The following is a 25,358-nucleotide window of genomic DNA, read 5'->3' on the forward strand; positions in this document are numbered from 1 at the left end:
GGCGTGAACCCAGGAGGTGGAGCTTTCAGTGAGTGGAGATTGCGCCACTGCACTCTAGCCTGGACGACAGAGCAAGACTCCGTCTCAAAAAAAAAAAAAAAAAAAAAAGCTAGCTCTTCATGGTCTCATGACTATGTTTCATGACACCCTATGCCCCTGCACTTCCTTTTTTTTTTTTTTTTGAGAGTGAATCTCACTGTGTCACCCAGGCTGGAATGCCATGGTAAGATCATGGCTCACTGCATCCTTGATTTCCTGGGCTCAAGCAATCCTCCCACCTCAGTCTCCCAAGTAGCTGGGACTACAGGCATGTGCCACCATGCCTGGCTAATTTTTGTATTTTTTGTAGAGATGGGGTTGGTCACCATGTTGTCCAGGCTGGTCTCTAACTGTGGGCTCAACCCATCTGCCTGCTTCGAACTCTGGGCTCAACCTGGCTGTTTGCCTCAGCTTCCCAGAGTGCTGGGATTACAGGCATGAGCCACCTCACCCAGGTTACTTTTCGTTTCTATAGATTTGCCTTTTCTGGACAGTCCATATATATGGAATATATGATATTTTTGTGACTGGTTTAAACTAAAAAGTATCTGAGACAGGTCTCAATCAATTTATAAGTTTATTTTGCTATGGTTAAGAATGTGCCAGGGAGGCAGATCTGTGCCTTTCTCCAAAGATGTTTTTCAGGGCTTCAATATTTCAAGGGGAAAAGCAGGCTTGGAGGGGAAAGAGGAAGGGTGAGGTCACATTACTGAATCCACATGTTGCAAGAGAAAAAGAAGCTGGTAGAGGAAAAGTCAATTGTGTATTCATGTGGTGGTCAGTAAATTGTACCAGTTTGGGAGGCTGAGGTGGGAGGATCACTTGAGCTTAGGAATTTGAGACCAGCCTGGGCGACATAGTGAGATCTTGTCTCTATTGATTAAAAAAAACTTATGGCCGGGTGTGGTGGCTCACGCCTGTAATCCCAGCACTTTGGGAGGCCGAGGTGGGTGGATCACCTGAGGTCAGGAGTTCCAGACCAGCCTGGCCAATATAGTGAAACCCGTCTCTACTAAAAATACAAAAATTAGCTGGGCCTGGTGGCTGGTGCCTGAAATCCCAGCTACTCAGGAGGCTGAGACAGGAGAATCACTTGAATCTAGGAGGCAAAATTTGCAGTGAGCCAAGATTGCGCCATTGCACTCCAGCCTGGGCAACAAGAGTGATACTCCATCTCAAAAAAAAAAAAAAAAAAATTAGCTGGGTGTGGTGGCACGTGCTTGTAATCCCAGCTACTCAGGAGACTGAGGTAGGAGAATCACTTGAACCCAGAAGGCAGAGGTTGCAATGAGCCGAGATCATACCACTGCGCTCCAGCTTGGGCAACAGAGCAAGAATCCGTCTCAAAAAATAAAATAAAATAATAAAATGGCATCCCATTGTGGACATTCCATATACATGGACTATGTGATATTCTGTGTCTGGTGTAGACCAAAAAGTTTCTGAGACAGGTCTCAATCAATTTCGAAGTTTATTTTGCCAAGGTTAAGAACATGCCAGGGAGGCAGCCCTGTGCTTCTGTCTAAAGATGATTTAGAGAAAGGGACACTAATTTCACTAATGACTAATGATGTTGGGCTTATTTTCATGTGCTTATTAGCTATTTCTGGATCTTTGTTGGTGAAATGTCCATTAGGATCTTTTGTCCATTTTTTAAATGAGTGGTTTGTCTTATTATGGAGTTGTAAGAGCTCTTCGTATATTGTGACTACAAGTCCTTTGTCATGTATGTATTATACAGATATTTTTTCCTAGTGTGTGGCTTCTCTTTCATTTTCTTGATGATGACTTTAAAAAAATTAAAGTAAAATTCACATAGCATAAAATTAACCACTTTAGGGCTCAGCACTCTGACTCACGCCTGTAATCACAACATTCTGGGAGGCCGAGGTGAGTGGATCACGTGGGGTCAGGCGTTCAAGACTAGCCTGGCCAACAAGGTGAAACGCCACCTCTACTAAAAGTACAAAAATTCGCTGGGCATGGTGGTGCAAGCCTGTAATCCCAGCTACTCAAGGGGGCTGAAGCAGGAGAATTGCTTCAACCCAGGAGGAGGAGGTTGCAGCCTGGGCAATAGAGCGAGACTCCATCTCAAGGAGAAAAATAAATAAACAAACATTTTAAGTGAACAATTAAAAAAATTTTTTTAAAGAGATGGGGTCTTGCTATATTGCCCAGGCTGGTCTCAAACTCCTGAGTTCAAGCAATTCTCCTGAGCAGGGGAAGCTGCAGACCAGGCCTGCGTGGCAGGCTGAGTCTTCAGTGGGACCTGCTGAATAGGCACAGGGGGCACCTGCAGGCCTTCAGACCAGTCTGCAACCTCTGGCTGAGTAGCAGTGAACTCAGGAGCTGGAGCAGTCTCCGTTCACCCTGAAATTCCTCCTTGGTCAAAGCCTTTTCATCAGTAGCCTGCTCTTCATTTTCAGTCTCTTTAGAATCTCTGTAGAAGCAGAGATCAGGCATGACCTCCCACGAGTGTTCACATGATGCCACACACGTGCAGAACTTCCTGGGCCAGCCTCCACCACATTCAACCCACTGAGGAAGCAGTCTTGTTGCATGGGTTGCCAATGTCCACATAGCACAGAGGAGAATCTGTGTGATGCAGAGCAATGGTAGGTGGGTGTACCTAAGAAGCCTCTGTGAGAGGCTGGTGGTCAGCCCTGGGGTCAGTAGCCACAAAAAGCTGTGGCTCCCAGAAGGCTGCCTGGATCTGGTTAGTGATAGTTCTAGGAGTGAAGTGACCAGCAACTGGAGTGGCTCCAGTGGCAGCAGCAAACTTCAGCACAGCTGGCTGGACAGTGTCCCTGGAAGATAGGACAGTGACATCAGCAGGGTTCTCAATGGCAACAATGGCATGAGGTGCCAGCAGAAGCTTCTCCCAGGTCCTCTTCAGATTGACGACGTAGATACTGTCACTTTTCCTCTTATAGATGTGCTATTCTGGCCAGTCGCAGTGGCTCTTGCCTGTAATCCCAGCACTTTGGGAGGCTGAAGCAGGCAGATCACTTGAGGATTTGAGGTCAGGAGTTCGAGACCAGCCTGGCCAACATGATGAAACCCTATCTCTACTAAAAACACAAAAATTAGCCAGGCATGGTGGCATGCACCTGTAATCCCAGCTACTCAGGAAGCTGAGGCAAGAGAATCGCTTGAATCCAGGAGGCAGAGGTTGCAGTGAGCGAAGATGGCACCACTGCACTCCAGCCTGGGCAACAGAGTAAGACTTTGTCTAAAAAAAAAAAAAAAAAAAAAAAAAGTGCTGTTCCATTTGGAAGTCAAGGTTGATGCCACCTAAGTGGGTTCCTGCTATCCTGCTACAAGGAACTTGAGGACATCTTCCTTCACTGGCAGGACATCAAGGGCTCTGGACATTGTGAAATTTTCCCTTGAAGTTACAATGGGAATCCAGAACAATGTCATATGGACCCCTCCGTGGGTAGCACAGAAAGCAAATGGTATCTTTCAAGACACAGAAAAAATTGAATTTTGATGGTTTCATTGATCAATTTTTCCTTTTATAGATTAAGCTTTTGCTGTCACATCTAAGAAATCTTTACCTAACCCAAAGTCTTGAAGATTTTTTCCTATGTCTTTTTTTTTTTTTTTTGAGACAAGGTCTCATTCTATCGCCCAGACTGGAGTGCAGTGGCAGGATCACAGCTCATTGCAGCCTCAACCTCCTAGTCTCATGCAATCCTCCTGTCTCAGCCTCCTGAGTACCTGGGACTACACACATGCAGCACTATGCCCAACTAATTTTTTATTTTTTGTAGAGATGGGGTCTTGCTATGTTGCCCACGGTTGTCTAGAACTCCTGGATACAAGCAATCCTTCCACTTCAGCCTCCCAAAGTGCTGGGATTACAGGCATGTGCCACTGTGCCCAGTCCTGACATATATTTTTAAAATTTTCATAGATACAGCCAAATTGTCCTCCCACCACGCAATTGGCATCACATCAATTTATACTCCAATCAAGAGTATGGCTGTTTTCTCACATGCTTGGTAACACGGTTGAGATATCAAACTTTTTGTTTCTGACTGATCTGATAGTGAGAACATGGCATCTCATAGTTTTAATAGCTAAAATCCTACTTTAGCCACATCCTACACAATATCTGTGAAATGACCAGCTCAATGGGTTAGCCACCCACTGCTTCAGTATATACATTACTAAGGAATGCAACTACTAAGATAAAAGCTACCATACAATCTACTGAAATACTGACAGAAGAAATTACATGATGTCTGGGATTTGCTTTGAAATAAGCCATCAATGGAGGTAGTAGATGAAACTATTTTTCTTTCTTTCTTTCTTTCTTTTTTGAGACCAAGTCTTGCTCTGTCACCAGACTGGAGTGCGGTGCACGATCTCAGCTCACTGCAACCTACGCCTCTCAGGTTCAAGCGATTCTCCTGCCTCAACCTCCCTAGTAGCTGGGACTACAGGTGTGTGCCACCACACCTGGCTAATTTTGTATTTTTAGTAGAGACAGGGTTTCACCATGTTGGCCAGGCTGGTCTTGAACTCCTGACCTCGAGTGATCCGCCTGCCTTGGCCCCCCCAAGTTTGGGATTACAGGCATGAGCCATCGCATCCAGCCTTTTCTTAGAGATGAAGGTCTCTTTATGTTGCCCAGGCTGATCACCAACTCCTGACTTCAAGTGATCACCTCACCTCTCAAAATGCTTGGATTACAGGTGTGAACCAACATGCCCAGCCTGAAAACTATTGTTACTGGTATTTGAAGCTTATGACACTAGAAATTCATTATACTGTTTTCTCTGTTCTTATCTATCTCTGATATTTTTCACAATAAAAACATATTTTTAGGTTGGGCATGGTGGCTCATGCCTGTTATCTTAGCACTTTGGGAGGCTGAAGCGGGTGGATTGCTTGAGCCCAGGAGTTTGAGACCAGCCTGGGCAACACAGCAAAACCAGTCTCTATTTAAAATAAATAAATAAATAAATAGTTACTTCTTTCTTTATTTTTTGAGACGGAGGCTTGTTGCCCAGGCTGGGGTGCAATGGCGCAATCTCGACTCACTGCAACTTCAGCCTCTGGGGTTCAAACAATTCTCCTGCCTCAGCCTCCCGAGTTGCTGGGATTACAGGCTCCTGCCACCACACCCAGCTAATTTTTGTTATTTTTAGTAGAGACGGGTTTTTGCCGTGTTGGCCAGGCTGCTCTTGAACTCCTGATCTCAGGTGATTCACCTGCCTCGGCCTCCCAGAGTACTGGGATTACAGGTGTGAACCACTGCACCCAGCAAAAGTTATTTTAAATGACCATTTATGGCACCACCTAAAATCATCTTGTGTACATCTGTCACTGCACAACCCCTTGAAAGAAGTTGGTTTAAAGGTTCAGAGTGAGCGCTCTAGAGTCAGGCCGATCAAAAGTGAATCCTGATTCCATCAATTACTAGCTGATCTCAGGGAAGTCACCTAAACACTCTGGGATATTTGCCTCAGCTGAAAAATCAACATTACCGAACCAGGCTTGTTCTGCCCATTGCACAGTATGCCAATCACTGAGATGGTAAGTTTTGCAGCCAATAAAGAGATTATTCACAAGGCAGCCCAGTGAAGAGATAGGAGAACAGGTCTGAAATCTGCATCTCTGAAAACAGGGTTTAGGGATATTTATGGGATAAAGAAGCAAGGTGGTCCAAGGTGTTGGGAAAGGTGATTGGAGGTAAAGAAAAGTGGGGCCATTGGTGATCTGTGCAAGCACAGTCAAGCTTTATGGTTCATAGGATGCAGGTTCACAAAATGACATCATTAGTATGATCTAAGGATGGACTTTTTGGCCCTCTAACATTGAAAGGTCACCCATGAGACACTCAAGCAGGCCGAAGTGAAGGGTCGGTGGGCTCAGCCAGCTTGAACTGGACAAGAACTGACTGTGAGTTCCTGAAAAACAACTTAAGCAACCATTGTCATAGTGACCTATATATCAGATATGTTATCTATAAGGACACTGTGGAAGTCTAGTTATACACTGCTTAGCTATGTGACTTTTAGCTATATAGGTTTTAAAATCAACTAGAAGCAAGTAACTAAAAGGAAACAAATCAAAGCATGATATAGGTGATAAAATTTCTAAAAGGAAAAAAAAGAAAAGCAAGTAAGGCAGGTTAAGTTTGTTTGTTTGTTTGTTTGTTTTTGAGACTGAGTTTCACTCTTGCCGCCCAGGCTGGAGTGAGATGGTGTGATCTCGGCTCACTGCAACCTCTGCTTCCTGGGTCCAAGCAATTCTCCTGCCTCAGCCACCTGAGTAGCTGGAATTACAGATGCCCGCCACCATGCCCAGCTAATTATAGTACTTTCAGCAGAGACGGGGTTTCACCATATTGGCCAGGCTGGGCTCCAACTCCTGACCTCAGGTGATCTACCCACCTTGGCCTCCCAAACTGCTGGGATTACAGGCGTGAGCCACTGCGCCCAGCCAGGTTAAGTTTGACGGGCCTAATCAGGTCACAGCCCTTGGTTTCATCGAGCACACTTGGGCCTGTACTGTGTCAATACAGTCTCATTTTATCCTTTCTACAACCTAAGAGGTAAGACACTAAGTCATGTTTCTTCTTCTTTCTTTTCTTTCTTTCTTTCTTTTTTTTTTCTGAGATGGAGTCTCACTCTCTTCCACGCTGGAGCGCAGTGGTGTTATCTTGGCTCACTGCAGCCTCTGCTGCTTGGGTTCAAGCAATTCTCCTGCTTCAGCCACCTGCGTAGCTGGGATTACAGCCATGTACCACCACGCCCGGTTAAGTTTTGTATTTTTAGTAGAGACAGGGTTTCACGAAGTTGGCCAGGCTGGTCTCGAACTCCTGATCTCAAGTGATCCTCCCGCCTTGGCCTCCCAAAGTGCTGAGATTACAGGCGTGAGCCACCGTGCCTGGCCAGTCCTGTTTCATACATGAGGAAACAGCCTTAATGCCTTAATGGACCAGTTGACCTGTGGGACCTGCCCCTCCTTCTCCAAGTCTAGAAGGTTCCCGATGACTGAAAATAAAGTCACGTATGTCCCCATGTTTATAATTGCACCCTTTGCCACCTCAGTAGTTTGCATGAATCAAGTCTGATTTCTAAGATTCCCAGGGGTGTTTCTGCCTGACAACACCTTCCCAACTTGCATAAGGTGACCTGGATGCTTGTTGCTTGACTTTGCCTTTGCCTGAGGAATTCACAGGAATGGCTTTAATCTTTTTTTTTTCTCCCCTGAGATGCAGGTTCTGGCTTAGGCCAGTCATCTCCAGTGAGAACTCTGGGCAAGAAATTATTCAGGACCACAGTTTGTAGAGATAGGCCAATGGGGCTTTCCTGGAAGAAGGATAACTTTAGATTTGAGAACAAGAAAAGAAGGAACTGAGGGTAATGAGCAGGACTAGAAGAAGCTCTGGCATGCTGATTATTATCTAAGGCAGTTCTTGAGTCTTGCAGTTGCCCCTCTGAAGCTCAAATCTCCCCAAAATTGCAGGGGGATGTATTGATAGCTCCTGATGGTGATTTATTTTTATAACTTTTTTTTTTTTTTTTTTGAGATAGAGTCTTGCTCTGTCACCCAGGCTGGAGTGCAGTGGCATGATCTCGGCTCACTGCAACCTCCGCCTCCTGGATTCAAGCGATTCTTCTGCCTCAGCCTCCTGAGTAGCTGGGATTAGAGGTACGTGCCACCATGCCAAGCTAATTTTTCTATTTTTAGTAGAGACACGGTTTCACCATGTTGGTCAGGCTGGTCTTAAACTCCTGACCTTGTGATCCGCCTGCCTTGGCCTCCCAAATTGCTGGGATTATAGGGGTTAGCCACCACGCCCGGCCTTTTTCTTTCTTTTTCTTTTCTTTTTTTTTTTTTGTTTGAGACGAAGTGTTGCTCTGTCACCCAGGCTGGAGTGCAATGGCGTGATCTCAGCTCGCTGCAACCTCCACCTCCCAGGTTCAAGTGATTCTCCTGCCTCAGCCTCCTGAGTAGCTGGGATTACGGGCGTGGTATGCCAGGGTAATTTTTGTATTTTTAGTTTTACCACGTTGGTCAGGCTGGTCTTGAACTCCTGACCTCAGGTGATCCATCCATCTCAGGCTCCCAAAGTGTTGGGATTACAGGCAGGAGTCACTGTGCCCGGCCTATAACTTTTTTTTTTTTTTTTCCTACTTCTAATTCAGTATAGAAAATTTGAAGGCTACAGAAAAAGAGCCTCTTCCTTTCCTTGATTCAGGAAGAGGCAGTTGTGATGAAGTTGAAAGAGACAGTCCTGGGTTCCAATCTCAGATCTGTTTCTTGAATTCACTGTGAATTTTGGCCAGTCACTTTTCCCTTCTGAACCGGTTTCTTCCTCTATAAAAGTGGGAATCACAGTGACTCCTACCTCACTGGGTAGCTGTGGGATAAATAAAGGCACATCTAGTTCATAAAAACACAGTGGGCACTCAATATATGTCCTTGTCTCCTCCTTTCTGTTTACAGAGGGATTTCATTCAAGCATTTCCTGAGCACCCTTAAGATGTCACTACCTGCCAGAAGACACATGAGTATGGATAAGACTGGCTTTTTCCCCTTGAAAGACTTATGGATAGTCTGGGCTCAGCGACTCATGCCTGTAATCCCAGCACCTTGGGAGGCTGAGGTGGGCAGATACTCTGAGGTTGGGAGTTCCAGACCAGCCTGACCAACATGGAGAAACCCTGTCTCTACTAAAAACATAAAATTAGCCGGGGGTGGTGGTGCATGCCTGTAATCCCAGCTACTCAGGAGGTGGAGGCAGGAGGATCACTTGAACGGGGAAGCAGAGGTTGCAGTGAGCCGAGATCGTGCCATTGCACTCCAACCTGGGCGACAAGAGCAAAACTCCGTCTCAAAAAAATAAGACCAAAAAAAAAAAAAGGCTTTTGGTTTGGGGAGGCAGGAAGGAGGAAATCTTCCCAGATTAAATGGTCCAAACTCCTGCCTCAAGATAAACAAAAAAAATGCATTTGACCTCAATTTCCAGATGTCAGCAGAGACCCAGAGAGGCAAGGTCACATGGCAAATAAATAGTAGGCAGGGAACTTGAACCCAATTAGGAGGAACATTGGGAAAAGAGCAAGGAGAAAGGAACTTTGTAAATAAAATCATGCTAGTTTGTAGCCCAAAAAAGAGGAAGAATAGAATATGGAGCTGGCTGCAAATGGATCAGGGGTTGGAAATTCAGCTGTGAAAATCAACTGCATTTTTTTTTTTTTTTTTTTGAGATGGAATCTCGCTCTGTCACCCAAGCTGGAGCGTGATGGGGAGATCTCAGCTCACTGCAAACTCCGCCTCCCAGATTCAAGTGACACTCCTGCCTCAGCCTCTTGAGTAGCTGGGATTACAGGCTCATGCCCCCACGCTTGGCTAATTTTTGTATGTTTAGTAGAGATGAGGTTTCACCATGTTGGCCAGGCTGGTCTCCAACTCCTGACCTCAAGTGATCCACCTGCCTCAGCCTCCCAAAGTACTGGGATTACAGGCATGAGACACTGTGCCCAGCCTTTTTGGGTTTTTGTTTATATGTTTGTTTTTGAGACAGAGTCTCACTCTGTCGCCCAGGTTTGAGTGCAGTTGCGTGAACATGGCTCATTGTAGCCTTGACCTCCTAGGCTCATTCGATCCTCCCCCCTCAGCCTTTTGCCACCACAGCTGGCTACTATTTTGATTTTATTTTCATAGAGACAGGGTCTTACTATGTTGCTCAGGCTTGGGCTGCATTTTGGTTGCGCAAGATTTCCTCCCAACACTATATTATGAAAATTTTCAAACATACAGAGCAGTTGAAAGAACTGTACAGTGAATGCTCATCCACCCATTACCTAGATTCTACAATTGTTAACTGTCTGCTACATTTGCTTTGTTGCATATTTACTCATTCATCTGTTTCTCCATCTCTCCTCCCATCCATCTTACTATTATTTTTTTGAGACAGAGTTTTACTCTGTTGCCCAGGCCAGAGTGCAGTGGCATGATTTCTGCTTACTGCAACCTCCACCTCCAGGGTTCAAGCAATCCTTCTGCCTCAGCCACCCAACTAGCTGGGATTACAGGCACGTGGCAGCAATCCCAGCTAATTTTTGTGTTTTTAGTAGAGATGGGGTTTTGCCATGTTGACCAGCCTGGTCTTGAACTCCTGACCTCTAGTGATCCGCCTGCCTCAGCCTCCCAAAGTGCTGGGATTACAGGCCTGAGCCACTGTGCCTGGCCTATTTATTTATTTTTCGAGAGAGAGTATCTCTTTGTTGCCCAAGCTGGATTGCAGTGGCAAGATCAAAGCTCACTGGAGCTTCAACCTCCAGGGCTCAAGCAGTTCTCCTACCCTAGCCTCCTGAGTAGTTGGGACTACAGGTGTGAGCCATCACACCCAGCTAATTTTTTTTTTTTTTTTTTTTTTTGAGATGGAATTTTGCTTTGTCACCCAGGCTGGAGTGCAGTGGTGTGATCTCGGCTCACTGCAACTTCCGCCTCCTGGGTTCAAGTGATTCTCCTGCCTCTGGCTTCCGAGTAGCTGGGATTGCAGGCATCCACCACCACGCCCAGCTAATTTTTGTATTTTTAGTAGAGACAGGGTTTCACCAGGTAGGCCAGGCTGGTCTTGAACTCCTGACCACAGTGCTGCTAGGATTATAGGTATGAGCCACTGTGCCCAGTCCCATCTAATTTTTTGATGCATTTCAAAGAAGTTGCAGAGTTCACTACCTCTAAACATTTCAACATGCCTATCATTAACTACAATTTACTATTTGTTTCTGGATTTTTTTGGGTTTTTTTTGAGACAAAGTTTTGCTCTGTCGCCCAAGCTAGAGTGTAGTGGCGAGACCTTACTGAAACCTCCACCTCCCGGGTTCAAGCAGTTCTCCTGCTTCAGCCTCCCGAGTAGCTGGGATTACAGGCACCTGCCACCACGTCCTGCTAGTTGTTTGGTATTTTTAGTAGAGACGGAGTTTCACTATGTTGGTCAGGCTGGTCTTGAACTCCTGACCTCAGGTGGTCTATCTGCCTCAGCCTCCCAAAGTGCTGGGATTACAGGTGTGAGCTACCGCACCTGGCCTAGGTGGGTTTTTGTTTTGTTTTGTTTGAAATAGAGCCTTATTCTGTCGCCCAGACTGGAGTGCAGTGGCACAATTTTGGCTCACTGCAATCTCCACCTGCCAGATTCAAGTGATTCTTGTGCCTCAGCCTCCCAGGTAGCTGGGATCACAGGTGGATGCCACCATACCTGGCTAATTTTTTTTTTTTTTTTTTTGGTATTTTTAGTAGAAGCAGGGTTTCTCCATGTTGGCCAGGCTGGTCTGGAACTCCTGGCCTCAAGTGATCCACCCACCTTGGCCTCCAAAGTGCTGGCATTACAGGTGTGACCCATCGCAGCTGACCTAAATGTTATTTTTTATTTTACCTGGATGGTCCTTGGAGGCATTTAAGTTTATTACCTCTGATCTAGAAAGTGTATTATAAAGCCTTGGAAGTAGGGTTGCCAAATAAAATATAGAATGCCCAGTTAAATTTTAATTTTAGATAAACAATGAGAAAATTTTTAGTAATAGTATGTTACGTGCAATAGCTGCACATATTTATACTAAAAATTATGTTGTTTATCTGAAATTCAAATTTAACTGGGCATTCTATATTTTTATTTTCTAAATCTGGCAACCTGGGACCATGGACAGAACTTGTGTACCTTATTTCAAGGATAAGTAAACAGTCTTAAAGAGAAATAATAAGCCATCACACCCAGCCTTAAGTGGTTTCTTTGGATCCAGATCTCAGGCCCCCAGAAGCCCCGTGGTGTCTTCTCTCCATTAACACACAGTTTTTCAAGCCTTCCTCTGGCAAGTGAAAGCAAAGAGGCTCCAGGAAAGAGGGGGACAATAGTATGACTAAGTGTTCTGCAGGGAAATCTGGTAAGTGGCAGGTGGCATGTGGGCCGCTGGGGTTTTTCTCCCAACTCCTTCCAGCTCTGCAGCCCTGCTTCCTGCCCTCCTCCTTCCCAAGAGGCCTAGGAACCTCCTTCCCTTGCTGGTGACAGGCTCCTCCAGGTTTCTGGCCCCTGCTCTAGCAGGGCTAGTCCTGTCCTGGATTGGCACAGGTGTCATAGGCAGAAGGAAGGTAAGGGTGGCTTAGTTTTCTCAACCACTGATCCTGCATTCTGACCAGGCCAAGACCAGGCTGAGTTCTGGATCAGGGAACTTGAGAGCTGGAGCCACATAGCATGGGAGAATGAGGAAATGGCCAGGCTGGGATTCCCTGCCCTCACAAACTCGGCTTCTTCTTGGACAATCACCAACTACAAACCTGGGATGTTCTAGAATCTTTACAACATCCTAGGAGGTAGGTTCTATTAGACTCATTTAGAGATTTGGATGCTGAGGTTCAGGTGACTTTTCCTAAGAACCCCTGCCCCTCGGCCCCACAAGCAATTTATTGACATAATAAGGACTAGATCCTTGATACATACGCCACTGAAGCTGAAATTACTAACTTCTGTTAGGTACTGCCTCCCAGATGAGAGCTGACCCATCCTGTTGGCATTAGTAAGAAGGGTAGGATAGCATAGTCCAGTGGTTCTCAAAGTGTCATGCTAGGTGGGCATCAGCATTACCTGGAACTTATTAGAAATGCAATTTCTCAGCTGGGCGCGGTGGCCCATGCCTGTAATCCCAGCACTTTGGGAGTCCAAGGTGGGTGGATCACCTGAGGTCAGGAGTTCAAGACTAGCCTAGCAAACATGGTGAAACCCTGTCTCTACTAAAAATACAAAAAATTAGCTGGGTATGGTGGCAGGAGCCTGTAATCCCAGCTACTTGGGAGGCCGAGGCAGGAGAATTGCTTGAACCCCAGAGGTGGAGGTTGCAGTGAGCCAAGATTGTGCCATTGCACTCCAGCTTGGGCAACAAGAGCGAAACTCCGTCTCAAAAAAAAAAAAAAAAAGAAAGAAAAGAAGAGAAAAGAAAAAAGAAAAAAAGAAATGCAATTTCTCAGTCCTAACAGAGCTTCCTGACTCAGAAATTCTTGGGTGACACCTAGCAATATGAGTTTTAATAAGTCCTTCAGGCAATTCTGATGCACTATAAAGCTTTTATACATTGATATGTAGTAGAAAGAGATGCATTTTCCAAACAAAATGAGTATGCATTTATTTATTTATATTACCATTATTAGAGATGGAGTCTGTGTTGTCCAGGGTGGTCTAGAACTCCTTACCTCAAAGGATCCTCCTGGGTCAGCCTCCCAAAGTGCTGGGACTACAGGCATGAGACACTACTCCTGGCCAATATCCATTTAAAACAGATATTTGGGACTGGGTGCGGTGGCTCACACTTTGGGAGGCTGAGGCCAGTGGATCACCAGAGGTTAGGAGTTCAAGACCAGCCTGGCCAACATGGTGAAACTCTGTCTCTACTAAAAATACAAAAATATTAGCTGGGCATGGTGGCAGGCGCTTGTAATCCCAGCTACTTGGGAGGCTGAGGCAGGAGCTAAGATAGTGCCACTGCACTCCAGCTTGGGCAACAGAGCGAGACTCTGTCTCAAAACAAAAAAACAAAGCCTCTTGGAGGCTGAGGCAGGAGGATTGCTCGAGCCCAGGAGTTTGAGGCTCCTATGATCACACCATTGCACTCCAGCCTAGGTGACACAGCAACACCTTGTCGCTAAAAAAATAAAAATGAAATAAAATAAAACATACATTTGTTTTAAGTAAGCTTTTATTGATGTATAATATAGAGAAAAATGCAGAAATAATAAGTATATGGCTTGATTAATTTTCACAAAGTGAGAAAGCCTGTGTACTGTCAGAGGCATTTGAACCAGAGCAACTCCATCTTGAATAGGGGCTGTGTAAAATAAGGCTGAGACCTACTGGGCTGCATTCCCAGGAGGTTAGGCATTCTTTTTTCTTTTCTTTTCTTTTTTTTTTTTTTTTGAGATGGAGTCTTACTCTGTCACCCAGGCTGGAATGCAGTGGCATGATCCCTCTCATTGCAACATCCACCTCCCGGGTTCAAGCGATTCTCCTGCCTCAGCCTCTTGAGTAGCTGGGATGACAGGTGCCTGCCATCATGCCTGGCTCATTTTTGTATTTTCAATAGAGACGGGGTTTCACCATATTGGCCATGCTGGTCTCAAACTCCTGACCTTGTGATCCGCCCGCCTTGGTCTCCCAAAGTGCTGGGATTACAGGTGTGAGAGGTTAGGCATTCTAAGTCACGGAATGGGAGGAAGTTGGCACAAGCTACAGGTCATAAAGACCTTGCCGATAAAGAAGTTGGCTAAAACCCACCAAAACAAAGATGGCAGTGAAAGTGACCTCTGGTCATCCTCACTGCTCATTATATGCTAATTATAATGGATTAGCATGTGAAAGACACTCCCACCAGTGCCATGACGGTTTACAGATGCCATGGCAACATCCAGAAGTTACCCTATATGGTCTAAAAAGGGGAGTAACCCTCAGCTCTGGGAATTGGCCACCCCTTTCCTGGAAAACTCATAAATTATCCATCCCTTGTTTAGTATATAATCAAGAAATAACTCTAAGTATCCTTAGGCCAGTATCTCAAGTCACTGCTCTGCCTATGGGGTAGCCATTCTTTTATTCCTTTACTTTCTTTCCTTTTTTTTTAGACAGAATCTTGCTCTGTCTCCTAGGCTGGAATGAAGTGGCACGATGTCAGCTCACTGCAATCTCTACCTCCTGGGTTCAAGTGATACTCCTGCCTCAGCCTCCTGAGTAGCTGGGATTGCAGGCGTGCATCACCATGCCTGCCTAACTTTTTTTGTATTTTTAGTAGAGACGGGGTTTCACCATGTTGGCCAGGCTGGTCTCAAACACCTGACCTCCAGCGATCCACCTGCCTCGGCCTCCCAAAGTGCTGGGATTACAGGTGTGAGCCACCACGCCTGGTCTCCTACTTTCTTTTATCCTTTTTTTTTGAGATGGAATCTCGCTCTGTCACCCAGGCTGGGGTGCAGTGGCACGATGTCAGTTCACTGGAGTAGCTGGTATTATGGGCACCCGACCCCATGCCCAGCCAATTTTTGCATTTTTAGTAGAGGCGGGGTTTCACCATGTTGGCCAGGCTGGTCTTGAACTCCTGACCTCGTGATCCACCTGCCTCGGCCTCCCAAAGTGCTGGGATTATAAGTGTTAGCCACAGCGCCTGGCCCCTTTACTTTCTTAATAAACTTGTTATCAGCTGGGCGCCGTGGCTTATGCCTGTAATCCCAGCACTTTGGGAGGCTGAGGCACGTGGATCACCTGAGGTCAGGAGTTCAAGATCAGCCTGGCCAACATGGTGAAACGCCGTCTCTACTAAAAATACAAAAATTAGCAGGGCGTGGTGGTGTGCACCTGTAATCCCAGTTACTCGGGAGGATGAGGCAGGAGAATCACTTGAACCCAGGAGGCAGAGGTTGCAGTGAGCTGAGATTGCGCCACTGCACTCCAGACTGGGCAACAAGAGCAAAACTCTGTCTGAAAAAATAATCATCATCATAATAAATAAATAAATAACTTGTTTTCACTTTATTGTATGGACTTGCCCCAAATTCTTTCTTGCACGAGATCCAAGAACCCTCTCTTGGGGTCTGAATCAGGACCCTTTTCCTGAAACAGTAACACTACTCAGATCAGGACACAGAATATTATCACCCATCCTGAGAGGTGTCTTTGTGCCTTCTTCCAAGTATTCCCTCCCCTCAAAGAGTAACCAGTATCCTGACTTCTAACACCATAGACTAGTTTTGCCTAACCTTATATAGTTTTTAAAAGTGTAGGTGAATACAGAATCTGGAGCTAGAAGACTTAGGGTTAGATCCCTGGTTCCTGGCTGAGTGATCTTGAACAAGCCATTTAATTTCTGTCACACTCAGTTTTCTTCTCTGTATAATGGTCATAAAAATACCTCGTACTGGCCGGGTGCAGTGGCTCACCCCTATAATCCCAGCACTTTGGGAGGCCGAGGCGGGCAGATCACGAGGTCAGGAGATTAAGACCATCCTGGCTAACATGGTGAAACCCTGTCTCTACTAAAAATACAAAATTAGCCAGGCATGGTGGTGCATGCCTGTAATCCCAGCTACTCGGGAGGCTGAGGCAGGAGAATCGCTTGAATCCAGGAGGCAGAGGTTGTGGTGAGTCAAGATCATGCCATTGCACTCCAGCCTGGGCAACAAGAGTGAAACTCTGTCTGGGAAGGGAAGGGGAAGGGGAAGGGGAAGAGGAAGGGGAAGGGGAAGGGGAAATGCAAATTCTGCCAGGCACGGTGGCTCAAGCCTGTAATCCCAGCACTTTGGGAGGCCAAGGCAGGCGGATCACTTGAGGTCAGGAATTCGAGACCAGCCTGGCCAACATGGGGAAACTGTATCCCTACAAAAATACAAAAATTAGTCAGTCATGGTGGCATGCACCTGTAATCCCAGCTGCTTGGGAGGCTGAGGCAGGAGAATCGCTTGAACCTGGGAAGCAGAGGTGGCAGTGAGCGGAAGTTGGGCCACTGCACTCCAGCCTGGGCGACAGAGTGAGACTCAGTATCAAAAAAAAAAAAAGAAAATTCTCAGGCCCCACCCAGACCTACTGAATCAGAAACTCTGGGAGTGGCCTCAGCAATCTATGATTTAACTAACTTTGCAGGCAATTCTAATAAGTACTGAGGTTTGAAAATCACTGCACTAGAGAATCTGAATGAGGATAGGGGCGCAGGAATCGGTATTTTAGCAATCTTTCCTAAGACATGTTGCAGGAAACATGAAGTGGTTTTGAAAGTACTTTGCTTGAGGCTTGAAGGCTTGAACCTAGGAGTTTGGTTTTTGTGTTTTTTTAGATGGGGTTTCACTCTGTCACTCAGGCTGGAGTACAGTGGTACGATCTTGGCTCACCGCAGTCTTGTCTCCTGAGTTCAAGCAATTCTCCCACCTCAGCCTCCTGAGTAGCTCAGATTACAGGGGTGTACCACCATGCCCAACTAATTTTTGATTTTTTTTTTTTTTTTTTTGAGACAGAATCTCGCTCTGTGGCCCAGGATGGAGTTCAGTGGTGCGATCGTGGCTCACTGCAACCTCTGCCTCCTGGGTCCAAGCAATTCTCTTCCTCGGCCTCCCGAGTAGCTGGGATTACAGGCACCCACCACCACGCCCGGCTTATTTTTGTATTTTTAGTAGAGATGGGGTTTCACCATGTTAGCCAGGCTGGTCTCGAACTCTTGACCTCAAGTGATTCGCCCGCCTTGGCCTCCCTAACTCCTGGGATTACAGGTGTAAGCCACCGAGCCTGGCCAAGCCTAGAAGTTTGAGAACAGCCTGGGCAACACAGGGAGTCCACGTCTCTACAAAAATAAAAAAAATTAGCCTGGTGTAGTGGCTTGAGCCTGGAGTCCCAGCTACTCAGGAAGCTGAGGTGGGAGGATCACTTGAGCCCAGGAGGTCAGCTGCAGTGAGCTATGATTGCACCACTGCACTCCAGGTTGGGTGACAGAGCAGGACGCTGTCTCAAAAAAAAAAAAAAAAAAAAAGATACTTTGAAAAATGTAAGTGACTTTCCAGATGGCAAAATACTATTTTCATTAGGCGGAAACAGTAATAGCAAAGGTCACTAAGAAATGAGTACTTAGTCATACCTCTGAGTCTCTGCTTGCACAGCCTATTATTTCTCAAGCAACCCATGAAGAAGGTTAAGAGAATGGACTTTCACACCAGACTGCCTGGGTTCTTATCAAGCATGTGACTTAGTTTGTACATTTGTAAAATGGGGATAATAACGGTATTTCTGGAATAGGTTTCTCGTGAGAATAAAGGGAGCTTGGTATCAGCTCTTAGAATACCGGCCATGTTGGCTCCACTAAGCTGTTATCACCATTCCTAAGCACACCCAGTTAAAAGGTAGAAAAGGGAGGATTTGAACCCAGTCAGTGTAACTCTCAAGTGTACATTTTTTTCTTTTATTTTCTTTTTAACCACAGCCTTTAATGTACATTGTTAAAGGCTAAACCAGGCCAGGTGCAGTGGCTCACATCTGTAATCTCAGCGATTAGGGGGCCTGAGGAGGCAGTATCTCTTGAGCCCAGGAGTTTGAGACCAGCCTGGGCAACATGGCGAGACTGTGGCCCTGTCCCTGCCCCATCCCATCCGGACCCCACCCCATCCCCATCTCTACAAAGAATAGACAAAAATTACTCGGGTGTGGTGGTGCTCACCTGTTGTCCTAGCTACTCAGGAGGCTGAGGTGGGAGACTTGCTTGAGCCCAGGAGTGTGAGGCTGTAGTGAGCTATGACTGCACCACTGCACTCCAGCGTGGGTGACAGAGTGAGACCTTATCTCAAAAAGAAGAAAAAAAAAGAAAAGGAAAAGAAAAAGAAAAAAGAACAACTAAGTTATAAACTAAGCTGTGTAGCCCAGTGGTTCTCAAATTATTATTCACTCACTAGTAGTATCACTAGAGAGCTTGTTAGACATGCAGATTATCAGACCCTATCCTCCTATGCCAGATCTTCTGATCAGAAACTCTGGGGGTGGGGGTCAGCACTGTAAGTTTTAATAAGCTCTCTAGGTGATTCTGATGCACACCATAGTTTGAGAATCACAGTCCTTATAGGCTCCGGTGGGCGGGGTGTTAAAAAAAAAAAAAAAAAGAAAAAAGAATGAGCCGCTCGCGCCCGTCTCATCCGGAGGTGAGGAAAAATGGGATTTAACTGGATTTACCACCGCAGCCAGCTCTTCAAGCCAGGGGCGGGCCGAACGGCTGGCGCGCAAGGCCTGCTGGGGCTTGTAGTCCAGACCACTCCCGCGCTCAGGCGCCTGCGCTGTGGCTGCTAACTCGCTCTGGTAGCTGTGGTCGGGGCTCGGGACCGGCTGCCATCTTAGTCTAGGGACTGAGGAGTCGCCGCCGCCCGGAGTCCCGGTAAACACCCGTGGGCGAGCTCGGGGCAGTTCTCGGGAGAGGGAGGGAGTCCGGATGAGAATGTTGGGGGAGAACTAGGGTAGAGGAGTGGGACGCGCGGGTCGGGACCCCAGAGCCGCGGCTGCTCTGTCTCCCAGAGCCGGTGTCTGTGGGGGGCGCGGGGAGCTCGGGCTACTGGCCCGGGCCGGGCGGTGGGGTTGGGTTGTCTGGACGTTCGGAGGGATCAATGCCTGGCACAGGCTCCCGAGGCCTTCGCCTCGCGGGCTCCAAGTTGTGAAAGGGCTGGGCCACGACGGGCGTGGGTACGGTCCGGCCCCTCGCCCCTCATCCCCGCCTGGGGCCACTCTCCAGCGGTTCGGCCTACGCGCGGGGCCCGGCGGCCCGGGCCGGCGCGGGCTACGTGGCCCTGTGAGGGGCGTCGGCCGGGTCCCCCGTCACCCAGCTGTCCTTCCCGAGACTTCCGAGCCCCCAGTCGCTAGAAGGGCCCAGCCCAGCGGCTGCCTCCACTTCCCTCTCCCACTCCCTTCCTCCTTCCATTGTCCCCCGGCGTGGTGGTCCCGGCCCCGGCGCCCTCCCGGACGCCCGCCACCGTCGTGGCGGCGCCGACTTTTGCAGACGTGGAGCTGTCACTGCCCTTCCTCCGGAGAGTGCCCTTTTCCTTAGCAGAGGAAAGTAAAAAGAGCCGTTGAACGTATTCTAAGGGTCGAAACATGATGACATGACTTTTAAGTGGAGAACTCAAGTTTTCCAAGACAGTTCCGGGCCGCAACTTAAAAGAGAGAATCGCAGGATTTGTGCGCCCAAGTAGACGCTGGGCCTAAAGTTAGTTGGACATGTAACCAGGTGAACTTGTAAAGGGCCAGGAATTCATTATCCCCAATAACAACGCAACCTTGTTTTCTTGGTTGTATTCGTATCCTAATCTTACTACATTTTCTGCCGTTCTTCCACATCTGCGATATACTTGGTTTGGAGTGGGGGATGGGGAAGTGTGAGATTTTTGCTTTGAAAATTAGTAAGACCCTGGAGCCAGCCACCTATCATTGCACTTAGTTGGGTTCTCCCGCATCTTTTCCTAATATAATTCGATCTTCAGGAAGTATGTAAAGGCAGTGTATTTCCATTCTCAAAATCGGCTAAGGAGTTATTTATCAGTTCAGGTGAAGTTCTCATGGCAGATATGGTGAGAGCTTGCTGTGTGTATTTTACAGGTTTTTTTTTTTTTTTTTTTTTTTTGAAACGGAGTCTCGCTCTGTCGCCCAGGCTGGAGTGCAGTGGCCGGATCTCAGCTCACTGCAAGCCCCGCCTCCCGGGTTCACGCCATTCTCCTGCCTCAGCCTCCCAAGTAGCTGGGAGTACAGGCGCCCGCCACCTCGCCCGGCTAATTTTTTTTTTTTGTATTTTAGTAGAGACGGAGTTTCACCGTGTTAGCCAGGATGGTCTCGATCTCCTGACCTCGTGATCCGCCCGTCTCGGCCTCCCAAAGTGCTGGGATTACAGGCTTGAGCCACCGCGCCCGGCCTTTACAGGTTTATTTAAGCTATAATTTATTTTTAAAATTAAGAAATGGGCCGGGTGCTGGGGCTGACGCCTGTAATCCCAGCACTTTGGGAGGCCGAGGCGGGCAGATCACGAGGTCAGAAGTTCGAGACCATCCTGGTCAACATGGTGAAACCCTGTCTCTACTAAAAACACACACACACAAATTATCTGGGCGTGGTGGCAGGTACCTGTAGTCCTAGCTACTAGGGAGGCTGAGGCAAGAGAATGGCTTCAACCCAGGAGGTGGAGGCTGCAGTGAGCCCAAATCTGGTTGCTGCGCTCCAGCCTGGGTGTCGCTCCAGCCTGGGTGTCGGAGTGAGACTCCGAAAAAAAAACAAACAAACAAACAATGGGATGGGCGTGGTGGCTCACGCCTGTAATCCCAGCACTTTTGGGAGGCCCAAGCGGGCAGATCTCTTGAGCCCAGGAATTGGAGATCAGCCTGGGCAACATAGTGAAACCCCGTCTCTACAAAAAATACAAAGATTAGCTGGGTGTGGTGGTGGGTGCCTGTGGTCCCAGATACTCAGGAGGCTGAGGTGGGGGAATCACCTGAGTCCTGGGGGTGGAGGCAATGGTGAGCTGTTACTGTGCCACTGCACTCCAGCCTTGGGTGACAGAGTGAGATCCTGTCTCAAGAAAGAAAAAAAAAAAATTGGAAATGAAGGTGGAAATTCTACTGCTTCTTTGAACCGTGAATGTGTTTAAGTTTTGTGAGTCCAAAAGGAATTCCCTTATATTCAGCATACAAGTCAAGTCACCAAGGATATGATATGAAATTACAAAAATGAGTACAGACTACTTCAGTGTATTCTAGAATCAAACATTTCTACATTCTTTTTTAAAAAATACATCTTTTTTTTTTTTTTTAATTTGAGATGGAGTCTCGCTTTGTCACCCAGGCTGGAGTACAGTGGTGTGATCTCGGTTCACTGCAACCTCCGCCTCCTGGGTTCCAGCAATTCTTTTGCCTCAGCCTCCCTAGTAGCTGGGACTGCAGGCACGTGCTACCACCCTTGGCTAATTTTTTTTTTGTTTTTTAGTAGAGATGGACTTTCACCATATTGGCTAGGCTGGTCTCTAACTCCTGACCTCGTGATCCACCTGCCTCGGCCTCCCAAAGTGCTGGGATTACAGGCATGAGCCGCCTTGCCTGGCCCTAAAAAATACAACTTTTCACCTATTGGGAGAGACAGACAAACCATAGTCCCCAAATTTGACCATTAGAATAATTAGAAGGGCTTAGAAATTCCACGGTCTCACCTTCTGAGATGGATTTAGTAGGTCTGGGTTGGCTCCAACCAATTTATTTTTAACACATGCCTTAGGTAATTCTGATGGTCTTGGGAACCACTGAGGGCAGATGGTACTCTAGACTTACCAAGGAAAGGTCAAAAAACTTTGAGACGGAAGAGGAAGTGGCCAATTCTGTGTGTGTGGCTGGGTGGAGGATTGGTTAGAAGAGGCAAGATTTGCCCCTGAACCCTCATTGGGTCTTAGATGAAGAGTAGGAATGTGAAAAGCAGTGGGGGGCGGTGGGGGTGTGGGGGCGGTGGGGGCGGAGGGAAGAGAGAAGGACAGGGTAGGCTGAGTGAAGGCCTTAATGCTGTGTGTAAATTCAGAGGATTGTGGAACAAAAATGATTCAGGGAGTAGGGAGTGGAATGGGGAAGGAGAGCGTTTTGAAACACAAGGTCAGAAAGGTTAAAGGAGGCAAGTATATGAAAAGTTATTTTTTGTTGTTGTTGAGACTGGGTCTCACCCAATCACCCGGGATGGAGTACAGTGGCAGGACCTCCAGAGCTCAAGTGATCTTCCCACCCCAGCCTCCCTGAGTAGCCGGGACAACAGGCATGCATCAGCACACCTGGCTAATTAAAGATTTTTTTTTTATAGAGACAGGTTCTCTTTATGCTGCCCAGGCTGGTCTTGAACTCCTGTGTTCAAGTGGTCCTCCCACCTTGGCCTCCTGAAGTGTTGAGATTACAGGTGTAAGCTACTGTGCTTTGTCTAAAAATTTTAAGTATAATGCTAAAAATTTGGAATTTTATTTTGGTAGAAATAGATACAGGGCTGGGCTCAGTGCCTCACGCCTGTAATCCCAGCAGTTTGGGAGGCTGAAGCGGGTGAATTGCTTGAGCTCAGGAGTTCGAGACTAGCCTGGTCAACATGGTGAAATCCCATCTTTACAAAAAGGAAGAAAAAAAAAAGAAATAGATAAACAGATTTTTAGACAGGGAAATGATGTGAGTACATATGTGTTTTAGGAAGATTGCTGTGTACTGCAGGACAAAGATAGGCATCAAAAAACAAAAAAAGAAAGATTGCTCTGGTGATGAACGAAAGGATGAAAGAGTAGCTATTGCAGAAGTCTAGTTGAGAAGTAACAAAGCCTGACCTTGGAGAGAGGTTGTGGGGGTGATCAAAGGATTGGATTTAGCTTTTTACTAGTGCAGTATTGTTGCCATATTTTTAGATGAGGATTTTTTTTAGAGCTAGTCTGGGTAAAGGGCTCCTTTTCTGTCAGAAGAACCCATTAGCAAGTCTAAATTATATTGCCAGGTTATATATGTTATATATAGTATGAGAGTGAATTGTTCTGTAGCATCTTTGAGAAATTAGAAAGAACTATGTCAGGTGTAATTTGGAAGAGAACTTGGAGTTTGTTATTATTTTTGAGATGGAGTTTTGCTCTACCATGCAGGCTGGAGTGCAGTGACGTGATCTTGGCTCATTGCAGCCTCCGCCTCCTGGGTTCAAGTGATTCGTGTGCCTCAGCCTCCCAAGTAGCTGGAGTTACAGGTGCATGCCATCAAGCCTGGCTAATTTAGAACTTGGAGTTTGGACTGAGATTTATGTCTCTCAGTACTATTGGTCAAGGCTTGTTGGAAGTGTTTTTCTCTCAGCCTATAGAAACTTGCTCATTGAGTTTTAGAGTTGGAAGAAATTACAGAGATTATCTAGTCCATAATGGCAAATATATTTTGGTTTATCGGCCAGCTCTAATTGGAAGCTGCCAGCAGCACTGTGTTTGGAAGGATTCTGGTTGTAGGGGCTCTGAGGAATTGTATTATGGTTGATCAGTTATATCTCCTATGGACAGTTATCTAGTAGGTAGTAGATATGTGCCAGATACAAGCTATTCTTAGATTACTCCAATCTCTTATTTTCTGTGTTGTTGTTGTTGTTGTTTGTTTGTTTTAAAGGTTAAATAATTTACCTGAAACTAGTTAAGAGTAAGAACTAGAACTAGCACTAGGTTTTGCGACTCTGAGATTGGTATTCTCTGGTTTACCAAGATCAATGTGCACTACCGAAGAGCTTCTGGTATTAGACTAGAAAAAGAAAAGGGAGATTTTTAGCTTGTGCCTCTTGACTGTTTAGGCAAGAGTTTAACAAGGAATTTTGGCCTAGAAGTGAGTTTTGTTGTATTTATTCTGTTTTAAGAAATTTGTGTTAGGGTCGGGCGCGGTGGCTCATGCCTGTAATCCCGGCACTTTGGGAGGCCGAAGCGGGCAGATCGTGAGGTCAGGAGTTTGAGACCATCCTGGCCAACATGGTGAAACCCCAGCTCACTAAAATACAAAAAATTAGCCGGGTGTGGTGGCACGCACCTGTAGTCCCAGCTACTTGGGAGGCTGAGGCAGGGTAATCGCTTGAACCCGGGAGGCAGAGGTTGCAGTGAGCTGAGATTGTGCCACTGCACTCCAGTCTGGCAAAAAGAATGAGACTCTGCCTCAAAAAAAAAAAAAAAAGAAATTTGTGTTAGTACTGATAGGAAATAGTCACCTGTTTTGTTATTTTGCCACTTTCTTTCTTGTTGCCTAACTCAGTTTTGGGTTTTGAGGATTGGTTTCCTTTATAAGAATTAAGACAAAAGTATGTAAGGTTATTTTTTTCTGTATTTATAGTGCTTAGCCAAATTCTGGGCTCATAATAAGCATTCAGTAAAGGCATGTTGACTTTTATGGCTGTAAATGATACTGGCTTTGAGTCAATGTAAGTTAGTTAGGGGGTTCACAGAATTGAATTGCAGCATTCTCTGGTTGGGAGGTTGGCTTTCAGCTAAAAACGTTAAGTTGGAAACTATCCTCACAACTAGAAGCAGTTAACCAGAAGCTGTTCCTGCCTCTATCCTCCTCCAGTCTAGCAGCGTACTGTCCTTGAAAAACTGTTGCCAGCTCAGCTCTTTTGCTTCTTTTCAGAACTGACTATATCCAGATCCTTGGTGTGCTTTTTCTTTTCCTGTCCCTAGGAGTCTCCAACTTGCAGGGACTATCATTATGGTGACCCTTATAGACTGGTGTATTTATATGGCCATCCTCATTTTGCCAGATAGCCATCATACTCAGATTGGTATCTTCCCATACTATGTATGAATCATTTTCCCCCAGTTCTTTCTTTTGTCCTGTCTGCTCCGTTAAAAATTGTCTATCCAATGAAATTTTTAAAAGAGCCTTTGTGCTTGTAGAGTCCCAAGGTCATTGCAGATCTGATGTGTTTAACTATAGAAGTCAGCTGGGCATGGTGGCTCACGCCTGTAATCCCAACACTTTGGGAGGCTGAGGTGGGCAGATCACGAGGTCAGGAGTTCAAGACCAGCCTGACCAATATGGTGAAACCCCCATCTCTACTAAAAATATAGAAGTTAGCCAGGTGTAGTGATGTGCGCCTATAGTCCCAGCTACTCAGGAGGCTTAGGCAGGAGAATGGCTTGAACCCAGGAGGCGGAGGTTGGAGTGAGCCAATATCGTGCCACTGCACTCCAGCCTAGGGGACAGAACAAGACTCAGTCTTTTTTTTTTTTTTTTTTTTTTGAGACGGGGTCTCCTTGTGTCCTCCAGGCTGGAGTGCAGTGGCGCAATCTCAGCTC

At 46.5% G+C, this 25,358-nt stretch overlaps 2 protein-coding genes across 7 annotated transcripts in view; one reads left to right on the plus strand and one right to left on the minus strand.

Annotated features, from left to right (window-relative positions):
- Positions 1 to 2,156: 2,156 nt before the first annotated feature.
- Positions 2,157 to 19,656, minus strand: LOC101023545 (40S ribosomal protein SA). The gene is given in 5 exon segments (XM_021944154.1): positions 2,157 to 2,401; positions 2,404 to 2,527; positions 2,529 to 2,977; positions 18,746 to 19,018; positions 19,465 to 19,656. Coding segments are annotated over 5 exon segments (1,215 nt in total). The 3' UTR covers positions 2,157 to 2,224.
- ITCH (itchy E3 ubiquitin protein ligase) overlaps positions 18,817 to 25,358 on the plus strand; it is a 139,087-nt gene continuing 132,545 nt past the window's right edge. For 5 of the 6 annotated variants that reach the window (XM_031656670.1, XM_031656669.1, XM_003904827.4 and 2 more), the window contains exon 1: positions 18,817 to 18,944. The gene's annotated coding sequence lies outside the window, so the exon portion shown is untranslated. The remainder of the gene's footprint in view (positions 18,945 to 25,358) is intronic. The other variant, XM_031656676.1, reaches the window with a different exon arrangement.

Source organism: Papio anubis, chromosome 16 (genome assembly GCF_008728515.1).
Source record: "Papio anubis isolate 15944 chromosome 16, Panubis1.0, whole genome shotgun sequence".
NCBI classification, from domain to species: Eukaryota; Metazoa; Chordata; class Mammalia; order Primates; family Cercopithecidae; genus Papio; species Papio anubis.